This window comes from Lagopus muta, chromosome 3 (genome assembly GCF_023343835.1).
Source record: "Lagopus muta isolate bLagMut1 chromosome 3, bLagMut1 primary, whole genome shotgun sequence".
Taxonomy (NCBI): Eukaryota; Metazoa; Chordata; class Aves; order Galliformes; family Phasianidae; genus Lagopus; species Lagopus muta.
The window spans coordinates 90,866,728-90,889,764 of record NC_064435.1 but is presented as its reverse complement, the minus strand read 5'-3'; the positions used below and the strand labels follow the sequence as shown (position 1 = coordinate 90,889,764).

The 23,037-nt window shown below is 42.4% G+C and overlaps 1 protein-coding gene and 1 long non-coding RNA gene across 4 annotated transcripts in view; one reads left to right on the top strand and one right to left on the bottom strand.

Annotated features, from left to right (window-relative positions):
- Positions 1-10,673, bottom strand: LOC125691402 (uncharacterized). 2 transcript variants are annotated; one of them, XR_007376115.1, is made up of 2 exons: positions 10,380-10,673; positions 1-5,627 (listed from the first exon to the last, which is right to left on the bottom strand). It is a non-coding gene; the product is annotated as an uncharacterized LOC125691402 (long non-coding RNA). The 2 variants fall into 2 exon arrangements; XR_007376114.1 differs by having other exon boundaries at positions 1-4,867.
- Positions 10,674-10,750: 77 nt separating this feature from the next.
- The window catches only part of RECK (reversion inducing cysteine rich protein with kazal motifs), a 71,429-nt gene continuing 59,142 nt past the window's right edge, over positions 10,751-23,037 (top strand). For both annotated transcript variants that reach the window (XM_048940719.1, XM_048940718.1), the window contains exons 1-2: positions 10,751-10,867; positions 16,048-16,106. In XM_048940719.1, coding sequence (XP_048796676.1) covers positions 10,786-10,867; positions 16,048-16,106 — 141 coding nt within the window. In that variant the 5' untranslated portion in view covers positions 10,751-10,785. The remainder of the gene's footprint in view (positions 10,868-16,047; positions 16,107-23,037) is intronic.

Sequence of the window (23,037 nt, the reverse complement as noted above, 5' to 3'; positions counted from 1 at the left end):
TTTTGTTTTTTTTTTCCATATTTTCAGAACACTACATTGCCTTTAAAATAGATTGTATTATATCAGTAAGTGCTGCTTTTGAGTCTTTTCATGCATACCAGCAAGTGTACAGAGCCCATGGTACTTTTGATTTCCAAGAATGAACTGTTCCTTTCCCTAGGTAAGATTTAACTCGCACTCATTTCAGCAAGTGAGTGTGTAATTTGTGGAAGACCTTGAATTTCACCAAAATCTAACTCTTTAAACTATTGTATGAGTCTCAAAACATGTAAACTGGTTAATTCATTGTCACACTTTGTAATTGCCAAGTCATGAGTCGTAATTTAAGCTTTATTTTATGTGGTAATTCTGAAATCTTGAAGACCAACCTACTTCAGAAAAATAGCGTGAAAATTAAGATGATCTCAAGGAAGATTTTCCCCCTTCAAATTAAGTAATAGAAGCATATATTCTGTGCAGTTCTGTGGAGTCTTTAGGCTTAAAAGCTAATATTCACAATTAAATGAGCGTGAAGTGTAGTTGTAACTAGGGAGACTTATTTAGGCTTTTGTACAAGAAAGCTAGAAGCTGCCTGTAAATCTTATGTGCATATTTTCTGTGTGCCACATACAAAGAAAGGGATGAGCTATAGAAACCAGTGAGCTGAAGGCCTTTAGATACAAATACCAGAAGACTCCATCAATGTTCTTCAGAAGAACAAAGCTTATGATGGTTTGTGTTGTTGTAAGGATACATAAAAGCATGCCTGGCTTTAGTCAGACCTTGCCTGAAGTTGTAGGGACATCACAGTATCTTCGCAGACTTGTTTAGAAATTGAATTCCTTCCTGCCCAACTTCTGAATGAGGGTAGGGAAACTTGTTAAAATTTGTTCTTGCCAGGATATGTTTTACTTGCAGTGGTAGGAAGAGTGTGGTTGATCTTTGGCTGGTAATTAGTATATAAACTAACAATTAACCTTTCACTCTCCAGGAGTATTCTTGGCGAGCAACACACAGCAACCTTAATTCTGCTTTCTTTTTGTTTTTCAGCATATAGCTCCTAGAAGGCTTTTCACAGAGCTAGTAGGGATGGCAAGGTGATTTGCTAACGGTAGCATAGCTGAGATTGTGCCCCTCGTCTGTGATGCACAATTGGTAACAGCAGTAAGATGGGCAGAGAGCCTAATGAAAAGGCCGTGTAGGTGGCAAAAGTCTTGGCCAAGGCTTAGCGTTAGGTAAGTCTTGAGCAGTGCCAAACTCTTAATGCTTGCTTGGAGATGGGATTAAATGATGTGGAATTATGGCAGAGTTTGAGCTGCGTGTCACGCAATTCTTTCTTCAGCCACCACAGTGGATGAGTTTAGAGAACAGAACACAATGACAGAGAAGTTCTCAGTAGAAAACAGGTGGGTTGCAATGTTCGTACAACTGTCCCACCTGTGTGTTGTGTTTCTTTTTGGCACGCTGCTTTCAGGACGCCGTCAGTCAAAGTTAAATCAAAATGACTTCACATAGGGATTTTAAACTACCTTTATGCAAATGACCAAATGTAACCAGACTCTTCATTCTACTTATTTGACATGCCCCTTTAATGCATCCTGTAGATGCAGAAAAATACTTACAGAAAACAAGTCAGCATCAGAGGAAGACTTACTATTTGCTCCATACTAATTTTAGAGACTTACTATCTAAATAATGTTAAATTCTGACATTTGTCGTAGCTTTACCTGATTCCTTATCATAGATACAAATGGTATAGTTCATAATTTAGAAACATCATGCCATGGGAAGGACAGTCAATACTGTGTGACATTACAAATATTATTTTAGAACAACTATGTTGTTCATATTGGAATGCAGTACAGGAAAATTCTGAATGGATATGTATGTATCCTCAGTTCGGATACCACGACTTCATGCTGTGTTCTTTTACATTATAAAAACTGAACACCTTTTACAAAGGCTGTGTCTGTATATATTATGTAACTTTAAGTGTTACCTGTGCAAGATCATATCTTATATGTATGGACACAGGTACACATAAGTATTTTTTAAATTAAGATTTTATTATCACCGGATCTGCTCTTGGAAATCCAGGGGGACCAAAATATTTTAGCATTCAAAATACTAATTTTATATCATTTCAAGTATATACCAAAACAGTTTGAATACTGATGCAAATGTTTATTGTAAATATACGTACCTTATATGTTCACTTAAGTTTTATGGATTCAATCAATTTGATATTTTAGTAGCATTGGAAGCCTCGGCGATCAGTTGGATGCATACTGACATGTAGAATAAAGAGTGGGGAGAATTTTCTGATGCTGAAAAGCCCAAAATAATGCTTTTGGAATGCTGGAGTTCTTCAGGGACCTTCTAATGTTGAAAGCTGGAATTCTGAGATGTTTATCAAGCTGATTTTCCAGGCGTGATGATCTGCTGTCACCCTCCTGTGGTCTCACTTGTAATCCTGAGAAAGACTTTGTATATAAAAACACTGACTGTATGGGAACATGAAGGTGTCAAACAAATAAGAGGCTATATTATATTTTCAGTCATGGTTCTGCGTGTGATTGTCATGAATTCCAGCTTTTAGTTAGTTTCTTGTTTATACTGTTCCATTGAAACGATTGTATGGTGTTAATCATTTCATGTTTATAAAAAAAAAAAATCACTATCAGTTGCTTTAAACTCTAATTACCTCTTAAAAGGCCAAGGTACATTTACCTCGTGTATATAATGCTTAATATTTTCAGAACGTTTTCCAGGTTTGCAGTTACATGTTTTTAGAATATGGCTAATCCTAAATTTTTAGCTTCAGTGGTACTAAATGTATTTTCCCGTGCCCCAAAACACTTTCATATTCCATATTTTGTTGTATTAGCAAGTCTGCTGCTTTGAGTGTAGCACCTACCCCTTCATGTAGCTGTGTGGATGGATACTGCCTTGTAAATTTTACTTCTTGGATGATAAATTTGATGATCCTGTACAGATGGCTGTCACTTTTTTAAACCTTAGAAAATTGTGCATTTCCCCTTACATTTCTGAAACTGTATTGTATTTTTAGAGTATACATTTCAGTGGATTGTAAATAGGATGACAGTAGAAGAGTGGATGCATATATTAGGTGCTAACACTACAACAGAGAGATTAAAGGAGTGAAAATGAGTATATATATATTTTATTTTTTTTCATTTTTTCCCCTCAAAATGTTTGAATTGTCTTTTAGGGGAAGACATTACAGGTACGTTCTGAACTGGCAAAGAGTGGATTTACAGTGAGGTACCTGTGAATTCCTTTTCTCTGAAGAAATTTCTGCTGCCATGAAAATGATGAGAAAGGGTTTGCTGATGCTGAAGCAGTCCATCCCATGTATGCCATACAGATGATGATAATGTGCCCAGTCTTCCTTGTATCCTATAATATGTTTTGGATAAATACAGTGTTGGTGTCTCTGATCTCTTAGCTAAAACAACGTGACTGGCTGTAAATTGTGCTGCTTTTTTATGTTTACGTAGAAATAAGCTAGCATTTACATGTATGTTTAAGAGGATTTTAAGACTGGAGCAGCTAACCTCAGTGCACTGCAGAATAGCCAGTAAAGTCAGCGTGTGTTGAATTTAACTGATACCACAACAGAAATTAAGATACCTTGCAGTTCTGCAGTGCTATGTGCACCTACTTTTATTAGAACTGTTCAGTTGGATAAGGGCCTACAAAGGCCATGTCGACCTGCCTGACCTCTTTAGGGCTGTTATTCTCATAGCTCTTGAACATGGACAGGCATGAGGCATCAACACCTTGCTCGTAAGCCTGTTCCAGTGTTTGACCATGCTTGCAGAAAATAAACACTTCTAATTCCCAGTCCTCTCCTTCCACAGCTTTGGGCTGTCCCCTTGCACTGTCAACAGTGGTATAATTGCCTCATTTGACTAGCTGGCTGTGTTGGATTTAATGCACACCAGACTGTGGTTTTGCCCTCTTGGCTGCCAGGGCATCAGCACAGCTTCCAGTAAAATCTCTCCAAAATAGGAATCTGTAAGGAGTCCAGAGAAAGTCAAAAGCCACATCAAAATGTGTTCTTTAAAAAACTGTCACAGGAGATTAAAAAATGCATATATATATTTGGCTGAAAACATGCCTCTATGCTGTAGGCTGCCAAAGGAAGGCCTAGCACTACAAACTACTAAAATGCAGTAAAATTCAAGGTCCCACTCATAAATCTGCTGGCAGAGGAAAGATATGGCTTCTAAATAGTATAATGGTGTTACCATCTACCAAGCTTAATTTTATCAAATATGGACTTCTAAATCTTATCTTAAAGTTGAAATCGCGTTATAAAAATACACTTGATAGCAAGCAGTTGTTCTTCTGGCAGATGATTTTTAATCTTGAGTGAAATACGGACGTGTATGATCATTTATATATATATTTTTTTTTTTTTACATTGCTGCAAGGACTTGACAAAACGTACATGGTCTTTCTGGGTCTGTGCTTTGGTTTATGCATAGTTTAAAAAAAAAAACAAAAAAAACACCTGTAAGCTGATAATCTGTGATCAGGAAACATCTGTGAGGCTGTTTTAAGATAATTTAAGAGGAGCTGCTGAATGCATGAGTTCTGCATTCTATCTTACACAAGTCATTCAGCAGAGGTGGGGTTTGCTATTGAAGTTGAAGGTGGAAAAAATGTCTTGAGAAAACTTGAGGGCATTTTCTGCTTTAGAAATCAAAACCTACTAGTGTGATGAGGTAGGATGATGACTGTGTATGCCACTACTTCTTACACTGTTCTATTACAGATCTATGCACTGAGAGGCCCCCAAAATGTCCAGTTCTCATCATGCTGCAGATCAGGTGTCTCTTCCTCTTTTTTTGTCACTGTCCTAAAAAAAGAAAGAACCATAGATAAGTTCCCTACATTTAAAAATGAGTCAAATTAATTGAGCCCAGTATAGGAAGTGTTCTTGCTTAAGGTAGGCTGAACACAAGTTGTTATTTCAATCACTGTGGGTGGTGAGTGAGTGTAAAGATCTTGTAACTGAAAAAAAGAAAAACCATAATAAAGGCTTATTTACAAGACTTAGTGCTATCTCTAAAGAAGAAGAACACCACCATGTTTGAAATAATTTAGCACAAAACACTGTACAAACCTAATGGTGGTGGTTGTGATTTCTCAGACTTCTTTGGAAGATTGAGTAAACTCATCTCCCTTCAAAGTTCTGTATGTGGTCTTAGAATAGTGGAAAAAATCCCCTAAGTAGAAAAACATGTAGAACCCAAGGTAAATGTACACTTTCTATTTGAATATGATAACTTCTAAAATTGACCAAGCCAAGTTGAGGACAATTTTTCATTGACACAAAAAAAAAAAAACCAACAACAACATAAACACCTCTGTCCTATTTTATTATCTTATATGCATTGGAATGCAGCATGTGACCAGCCAAAATGTTGATGGGTAATAACTGGATCACTGCTTGCTAATGTAGTTATATATTATTTAATGTGGTATTAGTTAACCAAATACTGACTGGTCCAAACCACTGGAAAATAAATAGTCACCTGAAACTTTAGAGGGTTGCATGCTCATCTTGGAAGGTTCTGGAGTGCTGAGAGGATTAGGCAGAAAAGAGCAAACAGGGCCTGCAAAATGGGGAAACAAAGCACTGGAGGGGACAGGACAAAGAAGGATGTGTATGGAGTTCATTGTAAGTTCAAAAATAAAAAAATATACTGGAATGAGAGCAGTGGGAAAAGAAGATCATCTAATGTTTATTGAGGACAAAAATTTTATTCTAGCTTGCTTGGTAGATCTGAGCTTCTTCAGTTGAAGTATTAACCTGTTTGTTTCTAAGGATACTGTTGGCTTTTAATGACTGGTGGTTTGTTGCTGCTTGGGAAAGGATGCAGGCAGTTCCCACTCAAAGCACAAGTTCAGCAAGAACAGTAGGAAAGATGTCAGTCTTCAGTAATTTGTAATGACATCCTTTCTCAAGCAGCTTGATTCAAAATATCTTTGACTGTTTGCTAAACAGAGGGTGACGAGTGATAATGAATCTAAGATCAAATCCTAGCAAAGCTAGTATGGGTTTTAAAAAAAATAACTTACCAGGAATCTGACATCAAGGCATCAACACATCACCCCGAGGAGGTGATGCAACCAGATGCAAGTGTGCGGTCTTCCATCTGGGCAAGAACAAGTCCAGGTACCAGTACAGGTTGGGGACTGACCTGCTTGATGCAGCACAGGGGAAAGGGACCTGGGGGTCCTGTGGGCAGCAGGATGACCACGAGCCAGCACTGTGCCCTTGTGGCCAAGAAGGTGGCCAACGGCACCGGGGTGTATTAGAAGGGGTGTGGTTAGTAGGTCCAGAGAGGTCCTCCTCCCCTCTACTGTGCCCTGGTGAGAGCATATCAGGAGTACTGTGTCAGTTCAAGGACAGGGAACTGCTGGAGAGAGCCCAGCACAGAGCCACAAAGATTAAGGGCGTGGAGCAGCTCCCTTATGAGGAGAGGCTGAGGGAGCTGGGTCTCTAGTTTGGAGGAGAATGAGGGGTGTCCTCGTTAATAAGTATGTAAAGGTGAGTGTAAGGAGGATGGAGCCAGGCTCTTCTCAGTGACGTCCAGTGATGGGACAAGGGGCAGTGGGTGCAAGCTGGAACACAGCAGGTTCCAAAATATGAGGAAAAAATATGAGGAAAAGAAAATCATGATGAGGGTAACTGAATACTGGAACAGGTGACCGAGGGAAGTTGTGGGGTCATCTTCTCTGGAGGCGTTCAAAACCCACCTGGACTCATTCTTGTGTGACCTAACCTAGGTGTTCCTGCTCCAGCAGGGGGTTGGACTAGACGATCTTTTGAGGAGTCTCCCTGGATGAATCCTGACATTCAGGAAGTATGAGCTACAAGTCCTAGCAACGTGATTGTGATTGTGGGCCTGACATGCAGTACCTGGGCAGAAGTGACATTGACTTGACAAGTTTTCACAAAGAAAACTTAGTGAAACTTGAAGAATTAATGGAAGCTGATCCTCAAGCAAAGTTGTTCATGCCAGGCCTACTAAAAGCAAAGAGAGGGTATTTGAAGTCAGAGATGATCACAGAGAGAATAAGAATGTGGAAAAGCTGGCTGTCATTAGCTTAAGCACAATGTGATATAGACTGATGGCTTTGCACCCAGACAGTGAAATCAAGGAGGAAAAATCAAGGCAGAAAGAAAGAAGCAAAACTGTAAGTATAACAGTTCTCATGCCATCTGTGCACATGAAGAGGTGCTAGACAGAAATTTGCTGATGTATCCTATTTCAAAGGCAATGTTGAAGATAATGCAAGCACTGTCAGTACTCTTATTTTTCTTTCATATAGAAAATCAAAACAGAATTACTTTGTTTTCACATGGCTTTTGGGAAAAAAAAAAAAAAAAAAAAAAAAAAAAAAAAAAAAGTGACCCTAAGACATGGATCATTGTAATCTGAGCAGCTAGAACATCAAGACAGGGAGAAAACACAGATCTTCATTAAAGAAAAGAGTGAAATTGCAATCACTCAAGGAAAACATGCTTTGTAGGTAGAAGGAAAATGATTCTTTTCATACATCAGCCATCTCTACTATAAAGGACATAAAGCAAACTGAAAAATACTGATGTGATGAAGTATGTTTTTATTGTAAAGTAGTGGAGAAATTATTTCTGATTATTCCATGCTGCAAAAGTCATGTTGCTTATGGCTTAAGGAAGCCAGAAAAAATAGCAAGCTTTGACTTGCTGGTCTATCATGAGGCTGATTCCTTGCTTTCACAAAAAAGCAACTGACAGCTTTATCTTGTAGCAAGTTGTAACTTCCTGTTGGTAATTGCAGTCCATGTGTTAGTCTCCCACTGCAATTTCATTCAGTTACTCAGAATATGATCATTATTAATATATATAGTGCAGTTACACAGCACATTTGAAGCAAAGTAGCATGTCAGAAGATGCAGATGTGAAGACCGTATCTGTATGTTGGACAGTGACTGCAGTCGGGAAGATTTGAGCATTGCTGTTTCCAGACTGCACCACAGCCACAGTGGTGTTGGTCACAGATGTCAGAGAGAACATTATAACCAAAACAATTTTTTCTCTTGATCACTTTGTAAGCTTGGCTTAAAAGGTGCAAAACATGAATCTCATAATGGTTTGAGCCATGACTGTTCAACCTTTTGGCTTCCTGGGCTGCACTGAGTGAAGAGGAATTATTTTGGGCCACATATAAAGCATGTATTGTAGCTGACGTACGAGGGCTGTTCTGAAGTAATGCATCCTATTCTGTTATGTTGGCCCACCATGTCAGAGGCAGATGTTGGCAGTAGTAGGCGAAACTCCCTGCAAATATCTCACATTTTACTGCTGTACCAGGGAGGGCACCAGAGGGGCAGTCTGACAAAAAGGCATCTGGCATGGAAGTCCATATGAAGCCAAAGGTGTGCCGCTGAATTCCTCCCCAGGAATCACTTTACCTGCTAAGGGGATCCTGGTCAGGTCAAATATCTTACAGTAAAAATGTATGTTTTGACCAGTAATACAAAAGGACTACCCAAGAATCTTCACTTAGTGCTGAAGAAGGCTTCAACATAAAATCTAAAGTTCAATCTTCTTAATTTTTCATCTTTTTTTTTAAGCTAAGGAAGCTGGATTAAATACCACATGTAACAAAATACAATGAACTAACCAAGCTACTCCAGAAAACAAAGTAGCTGAATGACCAGGATTTTTTATGTTCTAAGAAACAAGGATATAGCATATAGAATAAAATATTCATTTTCTCTTCACCGTTAAGAGGAACAGCAAAAAGAAAGATACTGTTGCAGAAAGTTTTCTGTTTTATCACTAGACTTAGTATACTGTCAGGTTACCTTCTGACAACAATCTGTTTTACACCACAGCATTTGATTAGTTCAAACCCCAGGATTCCACTTCTCACTGTTGAGCCCTGGGTAGGAATTGATTTGAAATGGGTTCTGTTTTTATAAGGTCTACTTGGATGGTTTAACTGGAAAACAGTAGCATGCAGATAAACATACAAAGTCTAAGGGAAAAAGTACTTGGTCTCTAGAACCAAGCAGGTTAAACAATAACTTATTTTAAGAACTTGAGCTGTTACTACTGAAGATCAAATTGTAAAAGGTTTGTATAATTTCCAAGATGAGCTTGCTTCCTCAGAAGTGAAGGAATTACTTTCAGCGGTTTCGTTTATTTCTTCTGGACCTGGTAGAGTGTCTTGGTATGAATACCCAGAGCCATTAGCTTACCAGAAGTACCAGCATCTTTCTTCTGCCTTTTTGCTTGTGGAATAGTTAATTATCATTTTGCATATTTGCAAAATAATTTTGCACTTAAAAAGCATTCAGGGAAAATAGTCTGCACAGCAAACAGCATTCACCCACATGTTGAACTGAGACAAATTAAACCACTTAGCATAACTAGGGCAAAGCGTATCAAATTCATTCAGGCCTCCTTGTATTTCAGTGAAACCGAAGCAGAGTAAAAATTCGGCTTTTTGGCTGATGCTGCTTTTGGATCTGCTGCTATCTAGTGGACCCCTGGTGAATTATAAGGATGTATATAAGAAGTAGCAGAAGTTAACCTTGGGTTTAGGGGGAAGAGCCCAGCTATTCAACTTGCATGCAAGCACAGTTATATATTGGCAGCAAAGGAATGAAAGAAAAAAAAAAAAAAAGGACAATTTTTTCTATGGTCAGACTATACTGGCTGCTTTTCATGAATTCACATTTAGAGCAACAACTTTAATTTGACTTCAAATTAAATTGTAACCAAGTGTAGTGTTAGTTCTTTTGGCTTTGCTCCATAAAGACGTAATACGATTTAATTACTCTATAGGTGATGGCCAGGATATAAAACTTACATTTCACTGCAGTGTTTTTTGGCATTGCCTCGCTGCTTTCTTTTTTGGGACTTTTTATGAATTTGATACTGGAGCTAAAGAGTATTCAGCTGCTACAGATTCTTGAGGCTGTAAAAATCATGGAGTCATGATAAGCTTGGTGGTTTTTCAGATTGTCTTTGGAGGAAGAAGTCCATTGGGATGGCAGGCTGGGGACAGGGTAAAAGCAGAACAAACAGCATCTTGCAAACCATGTTTTTAAGACTCCTGTTTTGCTATTGCCTGAGTCTGACTCAGAATGGCCATGGTGCTTAGCCAACAACCATCCAAAGTCTGCCTACTCAACTTTGAAACAGTCGGGATTCTCTGAGACAAAGTAGTTAACAGTTACAAACTGAGCAGTAACTCAAATCTGCTTTGGATAACTTCGATTTAATTTCTCATGTTTTCTATATATATATGAAGCTTGATCGTCACAGGAAAAAAAAAAAAAAAAACAAAGCTGCAGTCTTTCCTTACTTGTCTCCATGGGCTGAATCTCCACGGGTTATCTTCCATCCGCCGCGGCCGGGAGCTGGAGCGCAGGGAGGGATGCTCGTGAAGAGCCTGCAGGACGGAAGAGCAAAAGCAGCAGCAACCAGCAGGGCGCTTCCGGCTGTTTGCTAGAATTGCAGCCCACAGAGAGCTGCGGCCGGTGCTTGGCTCCCGCTAGGGCCGAGCCCACGCTCCGCAGTAGCTCCAGCCCGCCGGGTCGCTTCGCGACAGACCGCGCGAACCCCGGCCGCTCGTCGGAATGTCCGCGGCCGTCCAGGCGGCGGGGCGGGGCCCGGCGGGGGAACTGCAGCCAATGGGGACCGGCGGCGTCACAGCCCGCCCGTCGGCCCGTCCGGCCCACTCTTGGCTGGCTGAGGGTTCGCGACCGGCCATGGCGGCGGCCGTAGCTGCGTGGCCTTGGGCTCTGCTGTGCCTGGCGGCGGTGCCGCCGCCGCTCTCCCCGGGAGCGGCCGGTGAGTAACGGGGGAGCGTGGCGGGAAGGCGGCTCGGCGGGACCCCGCTCCGCAACATGGCGCGGGGCGAGGCCGGGGGTGTCGGAGCCTCGGTGAGGGGCCGGGGCCGCTCGTTTGTTGTACTGAGGTCGTGCCGTCCGTTGCGGCTCTTCGCGACGAAAGAAGGCGGCGCGGGTGTAGATGGTGGCAGAGAGCTTTCATTAAGCGCGTCGCGCCGGCAGCGCGAGTGGGAACGATGAAAAATGTAACGCCGTAAAGTAGAAAACCTCGATATCGGAGGCGTTTGAGGGCACGGCGTGGTTGAACCGCGGTTCTGATTTCCACTTGTAGGAAGAAAGTCCGCTTTTAGTGAAAAACCGGCGAACTGGGACGTGGCGTAGTGTATTGCAGCTCTGTGATTAGGCTGACGGTGTGACGGGATAGCAGACCTCAGCCGAAGCACGGAGTGCGAGGGCTTTGCCGTGGTCGGATGTAAGTTCTGAAGGGAAATCTGGAGCTTTTATTAAAACAAGAGGCGGCTGGGTGCGAAAGAGGCTGGAGGAGAAGTCATGGGGCGTTTCGGAAGAGAGGCAGCGCTCTGAAACCGTGTTTGCGATGAATGCTGTGCACAGCCCAGCCTTCTGACTGCAGCACTGTGCCCGGTGCGTTGCTCCTCATTCCCGGTACCGTTACTTGATCAGAATTTATTTTTTACTCTGAAAGTAGTGTCTCCTATTTATTTCCGTGGCAACTACAACGTACAGAGAGCACAGTCGCCCTGTTTGATAGGCCAAATTCTCGGCTGCAGAATACAATTCTTCAGGCTCACCACCATTGGCTGTGCATTTTCACTGGTGATGAACAAAAGCCTGCGTGCCATGGTCATAAAAATCCCCACCGGTGGAGATGACCCACTGTCACCACTGCTGAAACGCTCCACCAGCCTCCTCATTGTGCTTACATCCACTGCTTGGTCTCCAGAAATGCTCAGCGAGCACAGATGAATGTCAGTGGACGCAATTGCTTCCCCATGAAGGTATTCAGTGACGCACTTTTGCTCCAGACAGACTTCCGTGTCAGGTGCCATTTTGCCAGACTGCCCCTCTGTTGCTTTCCCTAGTGTGGCAACAAAACGTAGCAATATTTGTGGGAAGCTTCAGCCTTGATGGTGAGCCTACATAATAAAATAGAATGCATTACCTTAAGAGCGGCATCATATAAAAGGAATTAAGTGACTGTAAGATTTGGCATATTAGTATTTCATCCTGAGATACCTTTGATATAATTGCTAAGACTTGAAACCCAGTGATAGAAGTGACTGAGAAGAGCAAGCCTGGGTATCTGTTAGTTCCTTGTAGAAGGGATGTGAGCCACTTGGAACTGATGGATAAAAGGCCAGAGAGCATTAAATAACTGAATGTTATCTAGGATATTCATGAAGTGACATGCGCTCTTAAACATATGTGTTGTCTTAGTAGCCAATAAAAAATTCTCTCCATAGGCTGGAAGCTCTAAATTCTTGGGTCTCTCAAGTGTAAGGGTTACTCTGAGGGGAAATTTATGTGATGAAAAATGTCTGAGACGGTGAAACAAAACAATGAGAAGGTTGACTGAGTAACCACTATTTCTGGTTTTGAGTAAAGCATACCTTTAAGTACATCTGATTGGGGAGGGGGAGGTTGTTGTTTATTTTGATTATTAATTTGGTGAATATTTTTTCGTTATGAATCCTTTCCCCATCGTTATGTTAATATGTATTCAATCTGATGGCATTACCAATTACAATTAGTGGAATGTGCTAATTAATGTTGAAACTTGGGGAGGGATGATGATGCTGGTCAGATTGTCCTGAGGAACAGTGTGCAGGGAATCATAGAATCATAGAATTGCTCAGGTTGTAAAAGACCCTGAGGATCATCAAGTCCAACCTCAGCCTAACCATACTACCCTCACTCTAACAACCCATCATTAAATCACGTCCCTGGGCACCACATCCAAATGGTTTTTAAACGCATCCAGGGATGGTGACTCAACCACCTCCCTGGGGAGCCTATTCCAGTGCTTTCTGTAAAGAAGTTTGACCTAATAGCCAATCTAAATGATTTCCCCTCGTCTTGTCACCTGTCAAGAGAGAAGAGACCAGCCCCACTCTCACTGTAAGCACCTTTCAGATATTGGAAGAGAGCAATAAGGTCTCCCCTCAGCCTCCTCATCCCCAGACTAAACAGCCCCACTTCCTTCAGTCTCTCCTCATAGGCCATATTCTCCAAGCCCTTCACAGCCTTGTTGCCCTTCTTTGGACCTGCTCCAGCACCTCCATGTCCTTTCTGTACTGAGGTGCCCAAAACTGAACACAGTACTTGAGGCCTCACCAGTGCAGAGTCCAGGGGCAGGATGACTTCCCTGGTGCTGCTCACCACACCATTCCTGATCCAAGCCAGGATGCCATTGGCCTTCTTGGCCACCTGGGCACACTGCTGGCTCGTATTCAGCCCACTGTCCATCAGTACACCAAGGTCCCTTTCCATCAGGCAGCTTTCCAATCACTCCTCCCCAAGCCTGTAGGGTTGCCTGAGGTTGTTGTGACCAAAATGCAGGACCTGACACTTGGCCCTGTTGACACTCATACAGTTTGCCTTGGCCCATTGATCCAGTCTATCCAGGTCCCTCTGTAGTGCCTTTTTCCCCTCTGGCAGATCAACACTCCCTCCCAACTTCGTGTCGTCTGCAAACTTACTGAGGGTGCACTCAATCCCCTCATCAAGATCATTAATGAAGATGTTAAATAGAAGCAGCCCCAGCACCGAGCCTTGGGGGACACCGCTTGTTACCGGCCACCAACTGGATTTAATTCCATTGACCACAGCTCTTTGGGCCCGGCCATCCAGCCAGTGTTTCACCCAGCAGAGCACATGGCCATCCAAACCGTGGGCAGCCAGCTTCTCCATGAGGATGCTGTGGGGGACAGTGTCAAAGGCTTTACTGAAGTCCAGGTAGACAAACCACATTGACAGCCTTATCTTCATCCAATAAGTTGGTCACCTTGTCATAGAGTGAAATCAGGTTTGTCAAACAGGATCTACCATTCATGAACCCATGCTGACTGGGCCTGATCTCCTGGTTGACTTTTAATTGATCCATATAACATCTCCCAAGATTATCCATTCCATGACCTTTCCTGGCATCGAGGTGAGACTGACAGGTCTGTAGCATCCAGGATCATCTTTCTGGCCCTTTTTGAAGATGGGTGTCGCATTTGCCAGTCTCCAGTCCCCAGGACATCCCCAGTTAGCCAGGACTGCTGAAGGGTGATGGAGAGTGGCTTGGCAACCACGTCTGCCAACTCCCTCAGCACTCTAGGGTGCAATCCATCCGGCCCCATGGACTTATGAGTGTACAGCTTTGAGCAGGTCCAAAATGATCTCATCACGGATTATGCAGGGCCTACTCTGTGCCCCATCCCTATCTATCAGCAGAGTGGACTGTGCACCCAGACAGTAACTAGTCTTCTATTAAAGACTGAGGCAAAGAAGGCATTAAGCACCTCAGCCTTATCCTGATCCTTGGTCACTGTGTTCTAGCAATGGATGGAGATTCTCCCTAGCCCTCCCCTTACTTTTAATGTATTTATAGAAATATCTATTATTGTCATTCACCTTAATGAGCAAGTTCAGTTCTAGCAGGACTTTGGCCTTTTTAATTTTCTTCCTGCACTGCTTCTCTGTCTATTTTGAACCTCATAAGCAGCTTGCTCCCTCTTGCAAAAATCATAAACTTGCCTTCTGTTCCTGAGTTCCAGCCAAAGGTCTCTGTTCAGCCAGTTCGGCCTCCCTGCCCATCGGCTCGTCTTCCATGACTTGGGGATGGTCAGTTCCTGCACCTTTAAAACAACTTCTTAAAGTATTCCCAGCCTTCCTAGGCTCCCATGCCCTCCAAAACTTACCTCCCAAGGGACCCATTCATCCATGGTCCTACAGAGGCTGAAGTCTGCCCAGCTCTGCTGACTCCCCTCCATGATTCAACAAGGACTGAGAGATCCAGCATCTCATGATCACTACGCTCCAGACAGGCTCCAAGCTTTACACCCCCCACAAGACCTTCTCTGTTAACAAACAGCAAGTCCAGGGTCTTGCTTCCCCTTGTTGGCTCCTTCACCAGCTGTGTCAGGAAGTTACCTCCCACACTCCAGGAACCTCTGGAACTGTTCTCTTTCTGCTGTATTATAAATGCAGCAGATGTCTGGGAAGTTGAAGTCTCCCATGAGAACAAGGGGAACAATCCTGCAAGGTGTGCCACCTTTTGCCTTCAAATTTGAAAATGTTTTGAGCTGTCAGGGTTATATCCTTTTTCTGCATTTGTAGATCATTATGTTCTTTCATCGCCCCATATCATAAGCAGGGCTTCTGCTTTCTGCGTTAATTACAGGTGTTTTGCTGCACTGTTTCTATTTATTAATGAAAACATTCAGAACTTATGAGTTAAATTGCAGTTCATCTTCATGAATTATAGATTTCAGCATTAAAACATAGTTCAAAAATGTAGTAGCTATTTTAGATCATGACAGCTTTTTGGTTGGTGTTATAATTCTTTTTTTTTCCAGTTCCTTGACATTTTCAAGCTGAATTCTTTTTTTTTTTTTTTTTTTTTTTTTTAAACATTCTCTCAGTATTGAAGAATTTTGGGTTTGTTGATGGCTGTTTTCTTCTAACAACTACAAGTTTTCGGATGAGAAGCGTTGTAAGCTGTGAACATATCAGAGTTCATGCCTAAGACCCCTCATATTGATCCCATGAAAATCAAACTGATTTTCATAACTGCGTATTGCCAAATACAGCTTTTATACATACAGCATCACTTTTCTATCACGTTGCCTCCTGAAGGCATTTGGCAGGTGCTAGGCTCATGCAAATGGAAGAGCAGAAACATGGCTGGAAGCATAAAGCACACGGTGCTGCTCCTGTGCTGGCAGCAAATGTTCAGTGTGAGGCTGGGCAAACTGAGTCAGTGGCAGCTTTGGAACAAAAATTTCTTGTATTTTTGGTTTTTGTGTTTTGTTGTTTTGTTTTCTGGGAGGGAAAATTTCTCACAGTACTCAGATGGTTCTGATAGGTCAACCATCAGCTGAGTAATTCTTTTCAGAGGAAATGGTAAAGTACTTCAGGTCTTTTAAACACCATCTTCCCTTCCTTGCTTTTCTGTAGGCCTGTCTTGTTGTTACCATGCGAAGGACAATCTAATGTGCCGGGATGTTTGTGAACAGGTAAGCTTACTTTACTTTACTTTCTTTTATCTCCCAGAGTTAAAATCGTGCTTTTAGACAGTGACTTAGCAAAAATAGTGGTATAAGTAATTATCTACATGTAAGCACTGCATGTGAATCATGACACGTAATATTGTTATCTAAATGAGAACGTAAAGGTTTGAGCTGTGGCCCTCTTCCTTTTCAAAGTGCATTCTTCATCAGGTTCTACTGAAGTTCAGAAGTCAGAGTTAAAATTCGAATTCAGGATTTTGCCAAGGAGTGATGAGCACGTTGGGAAATGTGAGGGATGAGGGTATTTTACTGCATTTCTGGATCACGTGTCTTCTTGACAATTTGAAATGAAGAGCAGAGTGTTGGTACTGTTCTTCTTTTCTCCTAGTTGGTGCTTCTTAACTAACAGTGGGATATTCATTATGATGTATAGATTTGTGAATCCAGCAGAAATGTTCTTACTCTGTTCATACAGTAATAGCAGAGCTGGTTGTGTTGAACCCAAACTTGGAAAATATTTTCCAGAACTTATGTTTAGTTTTTTTAGCTTTGGAGAATACATTGCACATCTTAGTGTGCATGTGTATATATTTATGTAAAGGTATGTACCTAGAGCTTTTGTATTAATAAGCTATACATAAACAAACGCACATATTCAATATTAAATCTGTGCCCTTGCATCACAGCTGCCTTTTTTTGATTGCCTGTTTTGAACCTATCAGCACTGAACCTGGTTATGGTTAAGGTCATCTTTACTTGCAATTTTATTACTGAAAGTTTTGTTTAAATCACTCTTCTGCCTTTTTGATACAGAGTACCAAATCCCCTTTCAGCTTTCCTATTGTCTTAAGAGGTCTTAAGATCCTACAGACTTGCTTTTAGCCCTTGCAGCTTCATTTCCTCTCTTTGAATACAGGTAAACAAAACTGTACACGCTACTATAAACAAAAGTGTAACACTGAGTTGAAGAACTGTTAAAACTTTATGGTAAGAAACAGTTACCAAATTTGGCCACTGTATTGAGATAGCATTTGAAATAGTCTGTTCAGTTTTTTCTTTTATTTCACCAACTTGAAGTTCCTATTAGCTCTTCCTATTAGTTCTTCATAAAAGGTCTTGAACTTTTCATTGTCAAATTTCATCTCATTTCTGCTACACGATTTCTAATTAGCAGGTGGGGTGTTTTTTTTTTGTGCTGTTTACTTGGTTGGTTTGTTCTAGTTGTGTGTTGGTTTTTTTATGATTTTGCCTCATCTGGATGATATCTGTCTACTCATGGAAGGAAAGATTGCCAGATTATTGGTTATTGAATATTAAATTTCACGCCTTCTGACAGTAGGAAGAAATTTATCTGTCTTTGGATGTGCACTTAAATAATAGATCTGTGGCCTTGTGATGGGTGAGGAAGAACAGGCTCTGTCAAGGAGCCATATGTACTTAACTCATGGATTGATAACAGTACCACCAGAACAGGGACTTCCTTCTGTATGGGATGGAGGGAATCATCTCCTGACTAGACTTGCTCCCTCATCAGGTTTGTTTTCTGGGACTTAGGATATTGCAGAAATTTCCAGCTTTGTTTGGTCTTGGACTGTTTATGTTCATGTGCTGATCTGCTTGGACACCCGTGCTCCTACTGAGAAAAGCCTCACATGGATAAGGACAGCTACAGAAAGAAAGGCTTGGGTATGATTGAAGAATCCTGGTAACTACTAATTCAACTTCCTTGTGAGTGTCACAGATTAAATGGGTTACGCAGCCTGTGAATGTATGGTGATCACAACAGTGGGTTCACAGGATTCTGAAGTACACAAGCACGTGTAGACTACTTCCTAAATGTCTTTATTTTGTTACAGATTGCTACGAATCCCCAGTAGCAAGTACACTTATGATTAATAAAGTTATGATATATCAAGTTATTACAGGACTGTTAACAGCAACAATCAGTAGCAGCTACAAATATATTTCCATATTGCAAGCTACTACAAGCTTATCACTAGTAGAGTAGTAGATGTATGTTTAATTATGTACATTTAATTATGCATATTTTATGCTCTTTTTTTTAGTAATTTGTGTTATGTGACTGGAACCAATCATTTATCAGACCAGTCCCAGAAGTGGGGCCAACCGAAATCAAAGTTTTCATCATGGGGAGGGATGGAACTAAATGATCTTCAAAGTCCTTTCCAACTCAGTCATTTGGTGATTCTTTGAGATTTCACGCTGGAGATGATGTGTGTCACTCGGTTTGGAGTCCGCCAGGTGTCCCCAGCAAGGTTACAGTCTGGGAAATTGGGTAGGAAAAATTCCTGTGCAGAAAGTTCTCAGAGACAGAAGTTCCACTTTTGTTCAGAAGTGAGAATTTAACAAGGATGTTAGCAAAAACAGTAACCAGGAAAATTCTCCAAGCCAAATGACAGTTTAGGAAGTCAACACTAGTTTGTTGCAGTGCGTGAGGATCTCTTCACAAAGCATGCACACCCTGCAGCTAAATTATCCTCATTTTATACATCTAATGTGAATATTCATAAAATTTCCATGAAGTTCCTGTTTATTCCCAGAATTTCATACGTATTAAACCTAGCACCTGCATTTGTCAGTCAAGGGATTCTTGCATGGTGTCTTTCTGTTTGCCCACGTGTGGTACTGATGCTGAGGTACACAAAGCATAATCTGTGACGCCAGGAGGTCTGTTCTTTGAATGCTGACTAAGTTGTTTAAGTCTTTGGTGTCAGGGGCTTAAGAGGACATAATGTGACACCACTTAGAAGTAGCCAACAGATGCTGCTAATTTCTGTGTTTTTCAGAGACAGACAATAGATTATGCCACTTTCTTCTCTCAGACAAAATTTTACTTTTCTCAGACTATTTTATCTTTTCTTTCAGCTAGAACAGCCAGTAGCTGATTCCTACTTTATGAGAATGTTTCCCTAGTTCTGGGTGCTGTTTCTCTCCTTTCCAGCTAATAGGCTGCTGTTACAGTTGCTTGTTTTTGTCTTTCCTGGTGGTATGTACATTCAGGGTGTCTGTGGTTCTGCACTTCAAAGATGTCACCTGAGTTTCTTGAGGATGCTCTGAGTTCACAGGCCTTGTTCCCAGAGTGGCAGACATGTTCTTCTGCCAATGTTTTAGCAGATTTTCCATAAGCTTTTTTCCCATTATACCCACATTGCCCTTATGGCTGCACTCACCACTAAAGAAGGAAAACTCAGGTTACAGGTTAGTTTGATTTTTTTTGTTGTTGTTTTTTTCCTACTAACTAACATCAACATCTCAACATCTATTTATTTTTTTTTTAATTCTTAGTAACACTATTAAAAGCTTCATTACAATATTTTCTCCTTTTAGTGATTATTTGATTCTGTCTGTTAGATAGTGTAGAAAGAAATGTGGGCTTGCCTTTCTTTAGCTAACCTTTCTTCCTAAGCTTATGAATGGGAAGTTTTGCAGTGATGCTTTTCCTGACTGTATTCATCTCTGTATCAGTTCAGAGGTTTCTGTCCCCCTTGCAGGATAAGAGCAGTCCATCTCAGTCCTCAGGAAGACAAGTAGATGTTTCAGGAGCCTAGCTTAATTTAAAAAAAAAAAAAGTCAAATTAGCTACAGTGCAGAAAGGCAGTACAAAGTATAGAGAATGTTAAAGCAGAGGAAGGTTATGGAGGAAGAATCAAGAAGTTTTGCAGAGGCACGTCGGGGCTATAATAGGAAAGACAAGATCTCAGCTGCAACTGAGACTTGCAAAAGGTGTCAGGGCAGCAGAAAGTCCTACCTGCTGCAGGTAGTAGTCCAGATAGCGTATGTGACCTTGCAGTGCCACCATCCAGCTCTCTCAGATGCAGGCTATCATCTTTGAAAGGTGGAATTCAGGAGATGTCCCTAGTAACTGGAGAAGGCTACATTGTTTACCTGTCTTTTCCTCCTCCATTACTGTGCTCCAGGAAGAAGGAAAAAAAAAATATCGGGAGCAAAAAAAAAAAAAGCTGAACTAATCTTTCCAAACCAGAAAACCATCCATCTTTCCTTAAATCTCTGGAGAGATTATAGAGGGAGTCCTGGAACACATTTCTGATCATGTGAAGGGTAAAGTCATGCCTGACAGACTTCATTGCTGTTGATAATAAAATAGCTGGATTTCTGGGTGAGGGTAAAGAAGTGGATGTCGTTTTCATTGACTGTAAGGGTTTCAACACTGAATATTTTTGTGTCCATTTTAGCATATTATGGCTTTGATGGATGGACAGGTAGATGACTGAAAAATTGTTTGAATAATTGGGTTCAGAGAAGAGAAGTTAATAGGTCATACTTTATCTGCAGGGCAGTAAGAAGTGGAATACCAAAGGGATCTGTACTGGGACCTGTCCTGTTTATCATCTTTATTAATGACATGGAGGAGGCAGCTGATTCACTCTTGTTGAGTTCTCAGTTGATACCTAACTGGGAAGAAGAATTGATAATCTCAGAGGCAAAACTACCATGCAGAGCAGTCTGGACTGTTGGAAGGAATTGGCCAACAAGAAGCCTATGAAGCTCAGCAAGGACAAATGCAAAGTCCTGCACCTGGAAATAATTACTTACAGCAATACAGGTTGGAGGTTGATTTACTGGAGAGCAGGTTTGTTGGAAAGGATCCAGCGGTGTTAGTATACTGACAGCAAGCTGAATGAGAGCCACTGTGCCTTGGCAGAAAAGAGGATAGCCTGGGATATTTTAACAGGAGCACAGTCAGCATTTCTAGAGAAATGATTGTTTCCAGAATTTGTTACACCATATCTGGAATACAGCGTCCAGTTTTGGGCTGCGCTGTTACAAGGAAGACATCAGTTAACTGGAGAAAGGTGCACTGAGATGATCAGGGAGCAGATGCCATGTGTGGGGAAGCTGAGGTAACAGGTTTTAGCAGGGGAGGAAGGAGTACATCAGCAGCCTTTTGATACCTGTAAAACATGGTTCAGGATGTAGAGCCAGGCTCTTCACAGTAGTCCCTAGTGGGAGGCTGAGAGAACAGGCATAGATTGAAAGCAAAGAATTCTAACTGGTTATGAAGTAAAACTTCCCCACTGTAAGGACAGAAGAATGTCTGTGCATTCTTTGCCCTTGTGTGTTTTCAAGATCTGACTGAGCAACATGGTCTGACATCAGAGGTAACCCTGCTCTGAGCTGAAGGTGGGAATAAATTATTTTCTGAAATCCCTTCACATCTGAACTATTTTATTCATCTATGACCCTGAAAGACCCCAAACGTTACTGCAGTTCTTTCCTTGCTATCTTTTCTGAAACCAGCAACTGTTGTTATCACAGAATCGTAGGGGTTGGAAGGGAGCTCCAGAGGTCATCGAGTCCAACCCCCTGCCAAAGCAGGTTCCCTACACCAGGTCACACAAGTCAGTGTCCAGGGGGATCTTGAACATCTCCAGAGAAGGAGAATCCACAGCCTCCCTGGGCAGCCTGTTCCAGTGCTCCGTCACCTCACTGTACAGAAGTTCTTGTGCACATTGGTGCAGAACTTCCTATGCTGCAGTTTCCGGCCGTTTCCCCTTGTCCTGTCTCCACTCACCACTGAAAAGAGTCCGTCCTCGCCATTCTACCCCCACACCTTAGATACTGATAGGCCTGGATCAGGTCCCCTCTCGGTCTTCTTTTCTCAAGGCTGAACAGACCCAGTTCACTCAGCCTTTCTCCATAGGGAGATGCTCCAGGCCCCTCGCCATCTTTGTGCCCCTCCGCTGGACTCTTTCCAAGACATCCCTGTCCTTTTTGTACTGGGGAGCCCAGAACTGGACGCAGTGCTCCAGATGAGGCCTTACCAGGGCAGAGTAGAGGGGGAGGATCACCTCCCTCGACCTGCTGCCCACGCTCTTTTTAATGCACCCCAGTAAGCCATTGGCCTTTTTGGCCACAAGGGCACACTGCTGGCTCATGGCCGACCTGTCATCCACCAGGACGCCCAGGTCCCTCTCTGCAAAGCTCCCCTCCAGCAGCTCATCCCCCAACCTGTACTGGTGCATGCAATTATTCCTCCCTAGGTGCAAGACTCTACACTTGCTTTCGTTAAACCTCATCCGGTTTTTTTCTGCCCAGCTCTCCAGCCTGTCCAGGTCTCGCTGAATGGCAGCACAGCCTTCAGGCGTGTCAGCCAATCCTCCCAACTTCGTATCATCAGCAAACTTGCTGAGGGTGGCCACTATCCCCTCATCAAGGTCATTGATGAAGATGTTGAACAAGACCAGACCCCTGAGGAACACCGCTAGTTACAGGTCTCCAACTGGACTCTGCACCACCAACGACGACCCTCTGTGCTCTGCCAGTCAGCCAGTTCTCAACCCACCACATCTATCCCACACTTCCTCAGCTTTGTTATAAGGATGTCATGGGAAACAGTATCAAATGCCTTGCTGAAATCAAGGTAGACCACATCCACTGCTCTCCCCCCATCCACCCAGCCAGTGACATCATCATAGAAGGCTACCAGGTTGGTCAAGCACGACCTCCCCCTGGTGAACCCATGCTGACTACTCCTGATAACCTCCTTTTCTTCCAGATGTCTGGTGATGGCATCCAGCACAAGCTGTTCCATCACCTTTCTAGGGACAGAGGTGAGGCTGACTGGCCTGTAATCTCCTGGATCTTCCTTATTGCCCTTTTTGAAGACCAGAGTGACATTGGCTATCCTCCAGTCTTCAGGCACCTCCCCCGTCCTCCAAGACCTCTCAAAGATGACAGAGAGCAGTTCAGCAATCACATCTGCCACCTCCCTCAGCACCAGTGGATGCATCCCATTGGGTCCCATGGATTTGTGAACACTGGTGTTGCCTAGGTGCTCTCAGATCGCCTCTTCCCTGACTAAAGGGAAGTCTGCCATTCCCCAGACCCTCTCACTAACCTCCAGGGTCTGAGATTCCCGAGGGGGAGCTTTTTCACTGAAGACAGAAGCAAAGAA